This window comes from Lissotriton vulgaris, chromosome 10 (genome assembly GCF_964263255.1).
Source record: "Lissotriton vulgaris chromosome 10, aLisVul1.2, whole genome shotgun sequence".
Taxonomy (NCBI): Eukaryota; Metazoa; Chordata; class Amphibia; order Caudata; family Salamandridae; genus Lissotriton; species Lissotriton vulgaris.
The window spans coordinates 277055685-277072405 of NC_141698.1; the positions used below are offsets into that span (position 1 = coordinate 277055685).

The 16721-nt window shown below is 46.2% G+C and overlaps 1 protein-coding gene across 2 annotated transcripts in view; it reads right to left on the reverse strand.

Annotated features, from left to right (window-relative positions):
* The window catches only part of SCAP (SREBF chaperone), an 833069-nt gene that overhangs the window by 409545 nt on the left and 406803 nt on the right, over positions 1 to 16721 (reverse strand). For both annotated transcript variants that reach the window (XM_086941009.1, XM_086941010.1), the window contains 3 exons: positions 12999 to 13171; positions 12041 to 12167; positions 11303 to 11415 (listed from right to left, as the gene is read on the reverse strand). In XM_086941009.1, coding sequence (XP_086797135.1) covers positions 11303 to 11415; positions 12041 to 12167; positions 12999 to 13171 — 413 coding nt within the window. The remainder of the gene's footprint in view (positions 1 to 11302; positions 11416 to 12040; positions 12168 to 12998; positions 13172 to 16721) is intronic.

Below are 16721 nucleotides of genomic sequence, written 5' to 3' on the forward strand. Positions count from 1 at the left end.
CATCTGTTTTCCACTGGCGTGGTTTCAGGAGCTAGACACTATGGCTACTAAATTCCTCTGGGGGGAGGGATGCCTGGCTGGCGTTAAAAACCTGCCAGATTCCATCATTCGACGGGGGTATGGGGATGACACATTTATACCTCTACTACTTGGTGACTCGTCTATTGATTATACATGACTTTTTCAACAGGGTTTGGTCTGACCCGGCCTATAGGCTTGAACTAAGGAGCACGGCCTGCCCAAAATCCAGTCCCTAATGTACGGGGAATACATCCCATCCACCTTGCCCGACGTCACGCGCTCCGCGTTCTTAGCCTGGCGGGCTGCTCTGCGACATACTCAATTGACACACAAACTCACCCAACACACGCCTCTATGACATGGTACATGGCTCAGGGAGGTCAGCAGGTTACAGGGGTTCCGAATGTGGGATCTTATAGGGATCTCTCAGCTCGGTGATGTGTGGGCGAGTGGCCACATGTGCTCTTTTAAAGACCAGCAGTCCAGATACTCCCTGCACCCATCACAATTTTATAAATACCTGCAACTGCGACACACCCTACACGTACACATACCGGCCGATACCAGGATCCCTGAAAACAGTCCTCCCGAGGCACAGACAATGCTAGGCTACTTGGGGAAAGGTGGTATTTTACGCATCTACCTGACACTGGTCAACAACACCCAACCTCATTAGACTCAGGGGCCAATGTGAGGCATGGGTGGGTCCTTTGGATGAGGAGGACTGGCATGATGCCCTCATGTCACCCAAGATGGTCACTACATCCGCTTGATCGAATTATACTATTTGCATACAGCCTACTTAACCCCGAAGAGCTTACATCGAGCCGGCCTCTCCCCATCCGCCTCGTGTACGAGATGCGGTCAGGATCTGGCTGACTTCTTCCACATGGTGTGGGCATGCCCCCGAGTAGCTCAGTTCTGGGGTGAGATCGAAAGTGAACTGACGAGGTCTTGGGGTGGGAGGTTCCTCACGATCCACGTCATTCCCTTCTCGGGATTACAGATGGACTAGACAGGTCCATGACCGAGAAATTACTTTACAATACAGCCATGGTTGTGGTAAGGGGGATATTGCCGCCTCTAGGAAGCTTCCCACACCACCACGTTCTGAGAAATAATGAAGGGGGGTGGACTGGTGTGCGGCACAAGAAAAACCCATGTACGGGGCACAGGGGTGTCCTAAGAAATACCTGACAGGATAGGGCAAATTCCTGGGTGCCGTGGATTAGCCTGAACTTTATACATGATGTATGTATTCACTGCTGCAAGGTGGGGTTTAAAGGCAATGTCTTCGCTCTTTTAATTGTCTTGCGTTACTATTGGTGCTATCCAATGTCGTATTGCTGGTGCTTGTTCTCTGAAAAAAACAATAACATTGTTTATCAAAAGCTGTCAACTGTCGCTGCTCAATCACCATGCAAGGAGACAGAGGGTGGACAGGTTCGGGTGGAGGACCCTCCTTTGCTGCTGGGACAGAAGATCCTCCTGAAGGGGTAGCCTGATCAGAGGATCGATGCTCTTCTGCAAAAGCTCAGGATACTAAACTCTAAATGCCCATTCTGGAGCCACAAGAATGACTTGGGCCTAGTCAATCCAGATCATCTGGAACACTCTTGACAGGAGTGGTATGGGCAAAAAGGCATACAGCAGGCCTGTGCTCCACTTGAGACAAAAAACGTTGCAGAGCGAGAGCCGCTTGAAAACTCCAATGCGCAAAACTGCTGATATTGCGTGGTCTCTTTGAAGGTGAATAGTTCTAACCAAGGCTCTCCCCACTCTTGAAAGAGACCTTGTGGCACCTACGGATGGAGACACAACTCATGATCCACTAGGCACCAATGGCTGAGTTAATCCGCTCAGGCGTTCAGGGAACCGCCCAAATGTTGAACCACCAGGGACATGCCCTATTGTTGCAGCCAAGTCCAGAGACGAAGCAGGGACATGATGAGTGCCTCCCTAATTGAAGGGGAAAGTGTGCCAGCTTCTAGCGATTCTTCATATAACTCTTTTAATATTGGGGCCAACAGATCAATGTATGCTTTATACAACTCAACAGGCAGCCCGTCAAGCCCTGGGACCTTCCCAGACTGCATCTGCATCTGCATGATGGCCTCCCGGATTTCGTCCAACTCGAAAGGAGCACTTAGAAACTCTCTTAGGGAGTCACCCAGCCACCCATGGGCTACGTCCTCTAGAGAGCTGTCAAGTTTGAAGCGATCCCTTCGCTGTGGTGTATGAATCTCTGAATAGTGGGCTGTGAATGCCGTAAGTATGTCAGCTGTGTCTCCGTGTAATATCTCTCCAGGACCATTGACCTCTAGGATGGAGAAACGTGGACGGCGTATCGTTTCAGCTAGGGCCTTCACAGGGTGGCGCTCTCCTTCTCCGTGGAGTCGGGCAACCCAGTATTTCCCTTTAAATTTTGTTTCCTTTTCTACAGTCTCGGTGAATTCCGGAAGGCATGCTGGACCTCTTTCCCGCCCCCCCACCATGTTCAGTTGGGGGTTTAGGGCTTTAAGTTCTGCCTCTAGCCGTCTGAGTGTACCCTGTATGTCTCTGAGCCATCCAGAGCCTTTAGAGATGCACTGTCACCTTGAAGGTTTCCCAGATAGTCTCCACCTCATCTACAGAGCCGCTATTGCGAAGGAAGAAGTCTTGTATTTACTCTCCCAATTCGCTGTGAAATACTGTATGAAGCAGCATTAAGGGCTGTAACCTCCAAGTGTGACGTGGTTTATTATACCCTAGTGGAACAATTGCGAGTTTAACCGGGGAGTGGTCGGAGTATCTTCTGGGCAGGTGCGTGACATCTTTTATCAAGGAACCTAGTCCACGAGATAATAAGCAATAATCTAAATGGGCCCATGAGGCAGCTTGTGTTGTGAAGTGTGTGCCTTCCCGTGTGTGTGGGCGAAGGTAACACCAGGCATCTAGCAGACCATTCTCCGTCGTAATGCTATGCAGAACATGGTATGACCTATTATAATGATGTGGAGCGGGATTCGATCTATCATCGGCTGAGTTCAGCGTTACATTAAAGTCCCCATCCCATATTATGTGAGCAGAACCTATGTCTAAAATATTTACCCACAACACTGTTAAAAACTCTGGGGTATCTACATTTGGGCCATAAAAGCTTACAAGGGTAATGGAGTCCGTTCCTAGTCTTCCCCATGCATTAAAGTATCACCCAGTTTGATCAAGCATTGTCCCTGGCAGGGCAAACGGAGTCCGCTTTTTTAGAAGTATGGCGGTGCCTCTGGCGTAGGAAGAGTACGAGGAGAATAGTCGGTGGTCTGCCCATTTAGTGGCAAATGTAGTGAGATGTAACGGATTAATATGCATTTCTTGAAGTAGCGCTATATGTATGTGGTGCCTGTCTAAGTATGCTAAAAGCTGGTGACGCTTTCGCGGGTCCCCGAGCCCTCTCACATTCCAAGTGACAATCTGCAAACTCTGGTGAGCTGTCAATTCAGCCATAGGTGCAATATGTGTGCTATAAATGTCTGCATGCTCTCTATGGACTGTGTGTAAGGAGTTTTGTGATACCATGTGTCTGTTCGCATTGATGCAGCTATATCATTAACAGTGAACATGACTGTAAACTCATTGCCCCCTTCCTCCCATCTCTTCCACAACGGCACCCCAATTGTGCCGGAATGACAATACCCACCCTTAGCCCAACAATATCCAAAATGATCAAAACAGGCCAAACAAGGCCAATTTAGAAGATAGTCTTGAGGGGGATCACCCATAGGAGGGGGATCGCTGGTGGGCTACAGTTACCTCTCGCCCCTCCAGTGCTCGCGGCCCGTACCCATGGCAGCGGGGGAGCACATGGCAAGTCAGTGGGAGGGGTGCTCAGCACTACACCGTGTAGAAATAAATACAAATGTCCAAGTTATATACGTATCCTACCGAATATCAAGAAAAAGCACCAGGGGTGCAAGGAACACTTAGCTGTCAACGTCAAGTAGATTGCAGTTTATACCGCCAGGGGGAGAACAGCAGTGTTCCGCTACTTGTAGGGCAGAGAAGTATAGGCTATCAGGGTACCAGCTTGTTTTATGTAGGATTGTGTGTGTCGGAATGTTCCATCTGTTTTCACTTTTACGAGGTGCCTCCAGCATCCGGAGAATGGGACCTAGAAGAATGAACATCGGAATTATTGTGAGGCGAATGTCGATCGATGCATTTGAGGAACTCATCAACTTGTTGGGGTTCATAAACACGCTCTGCTTGCCTTGGTGAGTAACCCTCAGGCGCGCCGGATACCGGAGTGCAAAGTCAATTTGCGCCTTACGGAGCTTCTGTTTCACTGTGAGGAACCTATGTCGAGCCTCCTGGACCCTAACAGTACAGTCAGGATATATGGTGAAGTCCATGCTGTCATATGTCAATGTTTTCTGTTCACGTGCCAATCGGAGTGCGGTGTCCCGGTCGCGGTAGTTAAAGAGGCGTGCAACTATGAGACACTACCCGGAAGAGGGAGAGGGCCAAGCAACTGATGTGCCCACTCCATGGTCAGGTGAGGAGAGAAGGCGTCCACTAGGAAGGTGTCTCGTAGAAAGCGTTCAATGTAGTCTTCCCTACGCCTAGTGTTTGTGGACTCTGAAATGCCTATGACGTGTATGTTATTTCTGCGACTTCTAGCCTCCAAATCTTCGTTTTTAGAGGCTATTACTTTCAGGAGTTTGTCCATCTCCATCATTTGTTGCTGCATTTGAGACATAGCATCTTCTGTATCTGAGATCCTTCTTTCTTCCTCTTTAGTTTGTTCGTCATGTTTGTCTACCTTGGGCACAAGGAAATCTAGGCGACTATTCATCATGTCCATCTTGCTCGACAAAGCTGCGAGACTCTATTGCATTCCCAGCAATAGCATTTTAATCTCGTCCCCAGAAGCAGAAAATTGTGCTTGAGTGGGATCCTCAATGGTTTGGGCCTGGTTCTCAGCATTTGAACGGGTAACCGTCTTCCTTGCGTCGAAGACAAGTTTGGATTGCCAACCCTCTGGCTTCCCCATGTCAGCGATTTAGGGTCAGTTGGGAATTGCCTTCGGGAGTGCTACCTGCACCCTGCTTAGTCCAGGTTGTGTATTAGGCAACAGAGATTATCTTAATGCTAGAGCTAGGGAGGACTGAACCCCCACTACAGGAGGGGTGGAAGTAATAGGAGACAGGTGGTGGTGATATCTAGACTTTCAGCAGAGAGTACTGGGTTGGAGTGGACTCAGCATCTTAGCAGTAGTGACTGCGAAGGACCATACATCCGATATAGCATCAAATGACAGGCCTGGGTCCCCAACAGTGGGGTGTCCGGTATTCTGATATTTCGGCAACTCTGGCGCCTCCAGTGTAATGTAGAGGAATTATTGCAGGGGCATATTGCAGAGTCCAATCGCAGCACAGATTCTTATGGTGCTCTTTATGCCATGTTGCAGGAGTAGTAGAGAACGCGCTGCAGATCGTCCAGGGCGTCTGACGGTAAAACAGGAGAGTGGAAAGACAGCAACGCTCCAAGGCGGCTTCCCCCTACCGCTAATGCAGGCTGCAAGCGCAGTCTCCCAAAGCCGCCTCACAGTATTTCAAATGGGCTGAGGTAGTAGCGTGCCCGCACCTCCGTATGGCATCCAGTGGGGAGAGGCACCCCCAGCCGGGTGGACGAAGGGTAGACAATGGGGGAGGCCCCAGGCCGCACCACACAGACTCGGCCGCCCCACGCTCTTACTGTGTGCGCTCAAGTGGGCAACGAAGCACGCTCCTCTTCGCCCCCTCCACCAAGCGGTTGCTCATGCAGCAGGGATTTTAATGTGGATTGAGCACTCCAATGTGCTGTGGGTCCAGTGTTAAGTGCGGGAGGAGCAGCTCTCTCTTTGCGGCGTTAATCAGGCCCACAGGCCATGACCGAGTGCCACTTGTGCGGCCGGGGACTTCGTGGCAAAGTCAACCGAAGGAGCACCTCGTAGCTTCACTCCCGTCTCCCGCCCCGGCTAAGAGTGCACTTTAAAGGGGGGTTTCCGATGTCGGAGGAGGCTGAAACTGAAGCTGGAGGAAAACTGTTTCCACCAGTGGCAAACGTTGTGGGTTATTTTCTCCCAGTTTCTGAAGGAAAAATGCAGGATTATGAGGCCGAGCCACTGAAGCCTCACAGTGGAGCGTCCATTACGGTTGTGCGCCACCTAGCGAGTCATTGCTTGGTATTTGTAGTCCTTTTATTATTTCTGTTACAGTGTCCTTGAAACTATTTCCTCTCTCTGCGCCCCTGTAAAATGTGTTAGTAGTGGAGGACCGTCCTTGATTCTTATAGGAGGACCCTGTGGTGTCTGTGGAAACAGATGTAGCACCATGTTTGAAATTGGGCCAACAAAAGGACCCATGGTAGGTGGGAGTTTGTAGGGCCACCATTAAATTTGCGACATCAGTATTCTTTTTCATTGACTGCGTCCACTTGAGGGCTGCAGAGGTGTTTCTTGTCAAAAGGAAGATTAAGAATAGCCTGTTGCACCTCAGGTTTAAAGCCGGAGACATGGAGCCAAGCGCGTCTTCGTAAAAGAAGGCTTGTGTTTATCCCTCTAGCTGCAGTGTCCGCAGAATCTAGTGCGCATTTTATATAGCTATTGGTTATTAACTTAGTCTCATTAACAATTTTATGCTCCTATTTAGGTCAAGCCTGGGCAGCGCATGCGCTACTCTGCGAGCCATGCTGTACTGGAGTATGTACTTGAAGCCCCTCCCACTCTCCGCACATATTTGTAATTGGCTTGTGTCATTGTCCTTTGTAAATGCGGACTTCTGATTCGTTATTTTGCTCCGCCTTGTCTTCATTTGTAAACCCCCATGAGGACTGGCCCTTTTACATCGGTTGTTACTGCAGGAGGGTCTCTTGCGCGCAGTTGTCACCACAAGCTTGTTAATTTAACTCATAGCAAACCGGGAGCTCTTCAGGGGCCATGGGAGATAGAAGGGGGCAATTCAGCTATGCCTTGAAGCATTTGGAATGCAATAGGCCTCGCATTTGCGAGAGGTTAAGTTATTGCCATTGTAAATGACAATGCCTTTTATTTATGTTTTAAAAGCAAAAACATAAATAAAAGCTGTTGTCATTTACAATGCCAATGGCTCAAATTAGCAGAAATGCGAGACCTATTGCATTGCAGATGCTTGTCCTGTATTCATCTGAGATGTTGGGGGTGCCCCTCCATTTCATACCTGTGAGCCCTATCGGAACTAGAGAACAGAGCTTGCCGTTGGCAATATGCCAATGATTAGCAGACTGTGCTACAATGCATTTTCCTGAGGCGTCAATAAGTTTTGACTCCTTTTCTGGGGGAGGTGTATCTCCAGCTGTTTAGGAGTTTTCCCTTTTCGTGCATTAGCCACTACCAGAAGGTCTGGGGTTGACTGTCCTTTATTGTATATAGGATTAGATGGTGCAGCCTTGTTATTTTTGTCAATGTGTGGTGTTATTATTCTTGCCGTTACAGGGTCTATAAAAATGTAGTCTGCATAACATTCCCGTAAGGAGTGGTAAATATTGTAAGCCCCTTTGAGCAGTAGAGGGTGCTTAAAAAAAGAAGTCATCCTCAATAGGGTCTTTAGGCAAAGGCACTTGATGAAAAGCTGCCGCTCTGGTCAGGCTCTGTATCCCCATGTAACTCGTATCATGAGCATCCCAAGCATCTCCATGATGCGCGTCTTCAGGTATATCATCCTCATCTATGATGGGTGAGTGAGGGGACAGGTTACCAGTTTCAGAATAATGTGGTGAATAAGGTGATGTGCTGGATGCGGAGGGTGGTGGTGGTGGATTTGGTGAGGTAGGTATGGGAATTTGTAACGGGCTAGTAGCCACGTCCTTGTTTTTAGGTCTCGGCCTGGCGAAAGCAGCGCATGCGCTGCTCTCGCCATCTGAGGGCCTTTTGGAATCAACACGATTCCGATGTGCATGCGGTGGGACAGAAGATGTGCACGAGCAGACTGGAGGCTTCACTGGTGGCGTGACACTAGGCACATTTTGGGGGGGAGAAAGCACGGTGTTTCTTGTTTTCAATGCATCGAACATTTAGAATTGTCGTCAAGCAGTCATTCTGGCTTTTTGCCTCTGGGTGGCGCCAAAACATTATTTGCAGACATTCGCATGCCGTAAGTACCTAGTAGCTTTCAACCATAGTGGAGGTATGTAAGATAATCTCAGCAACTCCTGGCTAATGAGAATGCAGCATACTTGCGAATGTGAAACACAAAGCTTGCAAAACTCAAAGTTCTCCCTTACAATATAGAGACAGGTCTCTGACAGCCAACACACCTTTTGTGCTGTGCGCATCAAGCCGCTTGGATTTTAATTTGAGAAATAATTCATGGCTTCCAGTTTCATCACAGCATTACATTATTAAGAACCAGACATTTCCCACTATGCATCATATGTCAGAAAACTATGAATATAGATTAATTATATCTATTTTATGTAATGTTTTATAATACAGTAAATACCAACTTGAGGTAGCCTTGGATCCCTTTCTGCTGGCACATAGAAAGGAAGAATGAATGAATACGCTTGAAGTTAATTTGTTGAGGGTTGGTCTGTTCACAAAGGAAACTCTTTTTGTACAAGTTGTATTAGATAAACAGATATTGATACAAAAGTTACATCTAATAAAATATATCAGGCAAACTGGTCATTGATAGCAGCTTATCTACTTGTCTAAACCCCCAGGCAAACCCAGTGCCTCAGTGTTCTTTAACCCTGTGGAGCAGCGAGAAAGCCATGGGTTAAAGACAGGAGTTCAGTGGCCCCATAACTCTTCTGGGCCCCGGAGCTGCTTCACTATTGATGACTACACCCCTGCTGTGGCAATGCTACATATATTACCACATTTTAAGTAACCCTGGGAGCAGTGCTTCCCTCCGTCCATAGAGTTACGTAGTGTTGCCTACATTGAGATTCGCAAAGTAGGCGTAGTAGGCAACACTACGCACACTCCATGGCGGAGCGAAGTTGCCCACCAACCTCCTCCCTCCCGCCCTCTTCTACATCCCCATTTTTAATATTAAATGCACTACAATTAATGAAAAAGAACTTACCTTGCATGCGGCGTCTCAGGGCTCCCTCTTCCTGTTGATGCGCCGACTTCTTCAGACGAATGCGCATGCGCGGGCGCCCGCGCATGCGCATTCGTCTGAAGAAGTCTAGCGCCAACAGGAAGAGGAGCCCCGGGACGCCGCATGCAAGGTAAGTTATTTTTCATTAATTTTATTGCATTTAATATTAAAAATGGGGTTGTAGAAGACGGCAGGAAAGAGGCGGGCGGCGCGTAGTGGGGCTACGCGAAGTGTGTGGGTGGGCGTAGCGCCCACCCCACTTCGTGGAGTTCGCGGAGCCCCACTACGCGCACCCCTAATTTTAAGCACCCCCCTTTCCCTATTGTTTACATGGAGATATATTACAGAGGACTAAATATTTTGGGTTTAGCACAAACTGTGAATGAGAGTGCTAACCTGTTACTTTATTGCGATCGATTGGAGCAACCGGAAGTGTCACGAAAGTCTGAATGTTTGTGTTGCAGATTTTAGTGAGCCAAGTCTTTGGTCAGTAACTGACTTCAACGTATTTAGAAACACGCATTAAAAATGCAATAGGTCTCGTCTTTTATTAAGTTAAAGCCATTTGCCTCGCTATACAAAACCATTAGCAAAGTAAATGGCTTTAACTTAATCAAAGGCGAGACCTATTGCATTTTCAATGCTTGTTCTTTTTGGGAGGCTGTATAGGAATGTTTATAGCCTCTTTAAAGCAAGTTGCCTTTTCAAGGATTGAGGCTTTGCTGGCTTTAGCATGATGTTTTTAGTTCCGTGCTGACTCTGCAAAGCGTTTTGCTTCAGATCAAGCCATTCATGCATAACATCGAGGACTGGTTTGGGTGGAGTTTTCGGTCCGAAGGTGTAACATTTCAGAGCCAAAGAATAAGTTGCGTGGCAGTGTGGTTGAAATATAAGCCCAGTGGCCCTTGTTTTTCAGAACTGGAGTGGATGTTTGGTGCAAATATAACTGTAAGGAGATGGAGGCCCAGCTATAGGCCAAATTTGTCAGAATGCAGAGCCCCAGGCCTCCAAATCAGTATGTCGGTGCGCGCCATGGCTTTTTTTCCAGTGGCGAACCATGAGCAGGTTTTTTTTTTCACCAGAACCGGTTTTTGGGCCTTCCGATCGGGGGAAGTTGTACTCACTGGCTGATGTTTCTCGGTCGGCTCGAGACTGGCTGAATCTTGTTTCATATGTCAGAGACAGAATCAGAATAGTGGTGGGATATGGATTCTTCTTGTGCTGCTGATGCCTCCACTTCTTCCTCCTCCTGCTGACCAAATATGTCTGGTGAGTTGTCTGCAATGCATTTCTTGGCTACTGCCACTTCAATCCCCGAAGTGTCTTTTGGATCGGAATTATCTGCAGGCCTCACAGGTGTCCTGTCTATGATCTAGTGAGAGGCATAGGTTGCACACGGAATGTTGATCTGTGTGAGGGTATTTGTAACGACACTTCGAAACAGACAAGAACAGAGTATGTTTCATCAGCAGCTCATACTTCGATATGTTGAGGTTGAAACACAAGAGTAACTACGCAATCAAGACAATATCGTAGATCTGAGGGACTACTAGCAAATGGAAGGGAGCCCTAAAGAGTCTCGAACCGGAGCGTGAGGGACTGCATGCGAACCTGTTGGTGGAAAAAAACTATCTAAGAATGGAGTCTATGCCCATGCGCAGTATCACCAACAGGTGGGGCCACACAACCTTGTGACTCGAAGAAACTTCTTAGAACAAAAACAACTTGTAGTAATCATCCAAGCCCAACAATAGATGGCAGACCTATGCAAAGCATGTGTATCTACAGCACACAGGCCTCAAACATGTTTTTCTCTCAAAAAGGGCATATTGCTATAATAGTCCCTGGCACTGTTGGGAACTACTTTGTGTGGGGAGTTGCTCCTGGAGTAAGAGGAGAATACCATCACTTACACTATGGTTCGCCAACGTGGGCTACCCGAAAGCCCATGCAATAGTGGGCAGAATAGAAATGTGAATAACGCGACAACAATGAATGAAGAAGGCTGCTTGAAAGTCCTGTAATGAAGTATGCTTTATAAGTATATATAATATTAGTAAAATAAAAAGGTATTTTACAACACCAAACATAAAAACATATTAACAACCCACTATTCAATCTTTGTTGATTATAACCGGTTTTGAACAAAACATCATATCGACAGAAAGAAAATTTACCTTGTGCGATTCGGAGCTTCACTTCCAGGTCAACTGGGGTTGACACAACAGACTTTGTGAGAACCAAGACATTCTCCAGCCCAATTACCACCACCAGATATGGAAAAATCTCACTGGGGAAAGAAATAAGAAAACTGTGTGCTTCAAGACTATGTTTCGTTCAGAAGAAACAGAAAAAATGAAAAAAAGAGGCCCTAGATCACTGAGGAACCACATGAGATAATAGAAGGCCTATGCATTAGTCTCTCACAAATTGCCTGTACGATCGCCTTATTTGTGGAAGTGGATCAAAATACCAATGTGAGAGCATGCAGCTTAGTGGTTTTGGGCAAAGAACAGGAAATCAAATACCAGGCTATATTGCATGCACCGATTGTCTGAAATGGAAGAGCCAGAACCCACCAGGTAGGTGTTCCGTTTAATTACTGGCAAACAATTACTCTCCAGTGATGCAATAACTTCCTGCCTTTCTTACTTAGATTCCTTAAATGAATGCACTCTACTATGGTTCCACCCCATTCTGGTAAGCCCACTAATGTCTGGACAAATCAGGGCCGACTTCCTACAAACACACACATTTATATATAGACTGAACACCACTTCTCATCGACACCCTCATTTCTTGAATGACAATGACACATTGCTTTTATACACCCACATTACTAGACTGTCTGACTCAGTTACAATAAAATCCCCTTATTACTGCAACGATAATCCAACCATTTCTCTGCTACTTACCCCCCATTGAGAGTAGGTGTTAGTCCGAAGAGTGTGCACAGGCCCACCGACATTAGCAAGGAACTCAGCACTGTCACTACCGCAGCCAGCGCCAGGCCCCATTTGGACTTAACCAAGTCAATTTTACCTAGAACAAAAAAAACAGAAGCATTCTCTAATAAAGTGAACTGTCTCTATTTCACTACTTCCCTCTGTTCGCAGACAATAATGGTAAAAGAACAAGGACTGAATACGAATTGGGAGTGTTTTGTCGATTTGCAGGCTGCCTTATTTGATATTGGAGTAAAGTTGCATGCTGCTGCACCAGGACACCAGACATCTAACCTGGGAATCACTGATGAACACACTGTCTGACCCTTTACAAATCTCATGATCTATCAGTTCTATCCTCTACCCAAAAACTGTGAGCTCAGCGAAACAGATAAAATTGAATTATTACGGACTGCATAAATATGTAGATATATTTATTTATAAACGAAGCTTGAGCGATGGTACTGGGGCACATCTCAGGGAACTACACATCCAGTTCCTATACAACAGTAGGGGCAGGCTGACCTCACAGCTGAATACCATGGATAAAGTATTGCAGCTCAGTTGTGACTGAGAACTGCCAACATTACTAGGCAGGAGGTTTTACACAACAACAGACATTATGCAGGACTATGATTGGACATTTTTGCTGAAATATTGGGGCAATCCAAGACTGTCTACAGGCAATGTAGTATATATTGCATCTATGTACCACTTTCAAGGAGTCAAACAACTGAATTAAAAAAATACAAATTGACCTTAGAACCTAGTGATGGAGAACCTCATGTGACAAATCTTAGTACCTGCTTCAGCAAGATGGAAGCTCTGGTTCACAGAGGACATTTATCACTCTGGGACACAGAGTTTTCCAATTCTTAATGCAAGGGGGCACAACATTACAGATCCATTTCCAAAAAGTAAAACGTACGTGTGGAGAAGTAAATATAGGCGAAGAGGATGATGTAAGTAGTGACCAGAGGGATCAATTCAGCAATGCCAATTTCCTCTTTGAAGTGCACATGCGTGATGTGCTGAGCCTTCAGGGTACAGTTGGTTCCAGGGTAAAGGTGCTTCAAACGAGACCGGAGGCTACTGAGGAACCTAGTTGCAAACACACAAGACAAAGCACAACCTTAGACATTTGGACCTGGTGCAAGTAAAGAGTACATAACCAGATTCAAACATTTCTCAGGCTGTTCGAAAATAGCACAGCATCCCCATTCCCAAGTGTCTTTAGGGCGCTCAAAGAGAACTGTGATGTTTGCCTAACTGAAAGGCACAATGGAAGTCCAGATACATATACTTAGAACTCAGAATGTATTAATTCACATTTTTATTTTGCAAAGTACTTTGAGATGTATTACCACTTAGAAGCGCTAACATTCAGTTTAAACTGCAGTTCTTGGGGACTCTGGCCCTGTGCTGTCTGAGACATTGATTGAAGTTTATCAGGATGGGGGTTTGAGCAAGCAAACCTTCCAGATTCCATCAGTGTTGGGGGGCAGGGGGCTGGGGGGGCAAAGTAAAGCAGGGCCCTTTCCCAAGGTAGCAGAGGCAGAGGTAATCCCAATGTACTACTATAAGGATGAGAAGGCCTCTTTCAAAAAGGCTTGTTTTAAGTTTTTTTTCTTTTTTTTTTTATATAGCCAAATTAGGTTGCGTTATAATATTTAAGCGCTTAAAGTTCCTGAGTGTGTGTGCAAATACTCTATTCTTGTGTCTCTTCTACTTCAAGTTTACCTACAGCAAAGCTACAGCAAAGACTGTCTACATCTTCCCATTGGACTGCACTTACAGATTATTTTGCCAGAAATAGTAAATGGCTCAAATGTTCACCTGCTGAAAAAAATTCTAAATTCCAGGTCTACATACGAAGTCCATAAAAGTTGGCTGTGTGCGTTAAAGTTTTTGTTGCGGACATCTGGCATGACATCCAAATCTCGAATTTAAGAAAGGCAGCTTAATTTCAGCAGGCATGCTCTTGCTTCACTCCTCTATCTCAATCACCTTATGCAAACACTCTATTTCTTAAATGCCTTTGAATATCTTGTCAGCTGAGTTTTAGTCTCCATATAAATGCTCATGTTATTTGAACTAAGAGTTAAATGTCCGCAGTGGATAATGGAATGTATGCTAACAACATTTTACTTCCTGTATGAATTGTTTGCAGTGCGGATGTGGACTGCTCTGTGCCCCAGGGGCTCAGCGAACAGCTGCCGTGAATGGAAATGGATGCTCTAGGGCATGGGGGGAGGGGAAGTGAGGGGGTTGGGGTGGTTGATTGTAATGGGGAAAATTTTGTCTGGGGTACCAATGGTGCCGTGTTATTGCATAGGGGTGTCCTGTGGGGTTTGATTCTTGTGTGTAGGTCAATTTGGGTAATGCCGGGGGGTTTTATTTTGATTGTATTTGTTTGCATTTGCCAATGAACTTCCGATACTGACTGATGTGCATTGTTATGGAGCTGATTTTTGCAATAAAAAGATTTTTTTTAAATGTCCGCAGTGGCGTTACTCCAGATAGCACAGATCAGAGATTGAGGTCTTGATGGTGAACACTACTGTTCATGACGCATTTTACAGCCAATCTGCATGACAAGGTCATGTGTGGCTCCTATTTTAAGCCCAGCAGGAATACATTCGAGAGACAAAGACAAAAATGCTTCACTCACTCAACTGAAAGGTATTCCCCATGGAGTTCCACTCCAGACATGTATTCAAAGAGATAAGTTTCACACAAAACTAGGTATTGACAAACCATTTGTGATCTTGTGAAATATAATTTTTTAGGTGTATTTTATATTTTCCAGTCCTGAGACACAGATCTACATTGTGAACTGACTTTAAGCTAGCAGCCAATGCAACGTCAAGGAACCTCTTTTGAGAGAATGCCCTGGATCTTGTACCTCCTTGTATGTTGGGATAGTACATGATGGTCAGGTTGTCTGTCTCCAAAGGGGATGATGGACGGAGTGTTGAACAATGCAAGCACTCACCCCCAGTCAACTGATCAGGGTGTAATCCATCATCATTGTTTAGCTCACTCCGCCACCCCAGTTCAGACATGACCATAAGTAAATCAGTCTGACCCTGTGCCTCATGGGAACAGTCCAGCCCGAACTGCCAGTCCATGTCTTCCCTGGACCGGAAACAAACACCCTGAGACTGGTTTCTGGCTAATCAGCCGTCATCAGCCAGGCTAGCTTGAATCTAGTGGCAAAGTGAGAAAGGGGCCCATGTCTGGGCATACACTGCCAACTTAGGGCGAACAAAGCAAAACCAAAGGGGATGATGGACGGAGTGTCGAACAATGCAAGCACTCACCCCCAATCAACTGATCTGGGTTTAATCCATCATCATTTTTTAGCTCTCTCCGCCACCCCAGTTCAGACATGGCCATATGCAAATCAGTCTGACCCTGTGCCTCATGGAAACAGTCCAGCCCGAACTGCCAAGCCATGTCTTCCCTGGACCGGAAACAAACACCCTGAGACTGGTTTCTGGCTAATCAGCCGTCATCAGCCAGGCTAGCTTGAATCTAGTGGCAAAGTGAGAAAGGGGCCCATGTCTGGGCATACACTGCCAACTTAGGGCGAACAAAGCAAAACCAAAGGGGATGATGGACGGAGTGTCGAACAATGCAAGCACTCACCCCCAATCAACTGATCTGGGTTTAATCCATCATCATTTTTTAGCTCTCTCCGCCACCCCAGTTCAGACATGGCCATATGCAAATCAGTCTGACCCTGTGCCTCATGGAAACAGTCCAGCCCGAACTGCCAGTCCATGTCTTCCCTGGACCGGATTGTCTGTCTCCACCAGCATGGTTTTTGAGGTTAGTGAGTAACGAAACACATGAAGTTTATGGAAACAGCCAAGGTGTTGCAAACTTTCTTTCGTAAGGCATCCACTCTTCCAGCTCTCTTTCTTTTGTGAAGCTATGAACAATATGAAGAATGGCTTATTCTTATCCACCCAACACAATTGGCAATGAGGTGGAGCGGTGTTCATAAGTAAAATCCGATTATGAAGCCTGTGTAAGCTTTTGAGGTTTTGTAGGAATCAGTAAAATGCCATTTGGGGTGCCAATGGTCCAGGAACCAATCACCAGCGGTAGGGACTCCAGGGATTCGGATATGATATTGTTCTAGGCTGATTAGTAGACATAGGGTCGTTGAGCATGGCAGCAGCTCTGCCGTTACTGTAAAAGCAGTGAAGCTGTCCATTGTAAAGGTTCTCTAAAGGTTTGAACCAGGCAATCTTGCTGAGAAAGCACTCCAGTGAAACATTTTGAAAACGTCTCCTAATGAAACCATGAAGATGAATAGTTATGAAGCCTGCATGCATGTGGTCTTAGTTTACAAGGCCATTTGGTGAAATTCTTCTTGTCCTGAAATGTGACCTCACTGCTTGGATCTGGGTAACAACAGACATCAGCGTTTCAAGCCTAGAACCTGGTCTGGGCTCAGCAGGGGATTCCTTAGACCGAGGCTCAGTATGTGCTGGAAAAAGCCATTGTTCATCTGAGGATGCTCTGAGACAACTGCAACCTCTGACACTTTTTCTGCAGTGTTGATTGGTGGTTCAGGGTGATGTTCTTTTTTTTTTTTTTTTATCCTCATATTGCGAAAATTCTATGTGTATGGAAATTC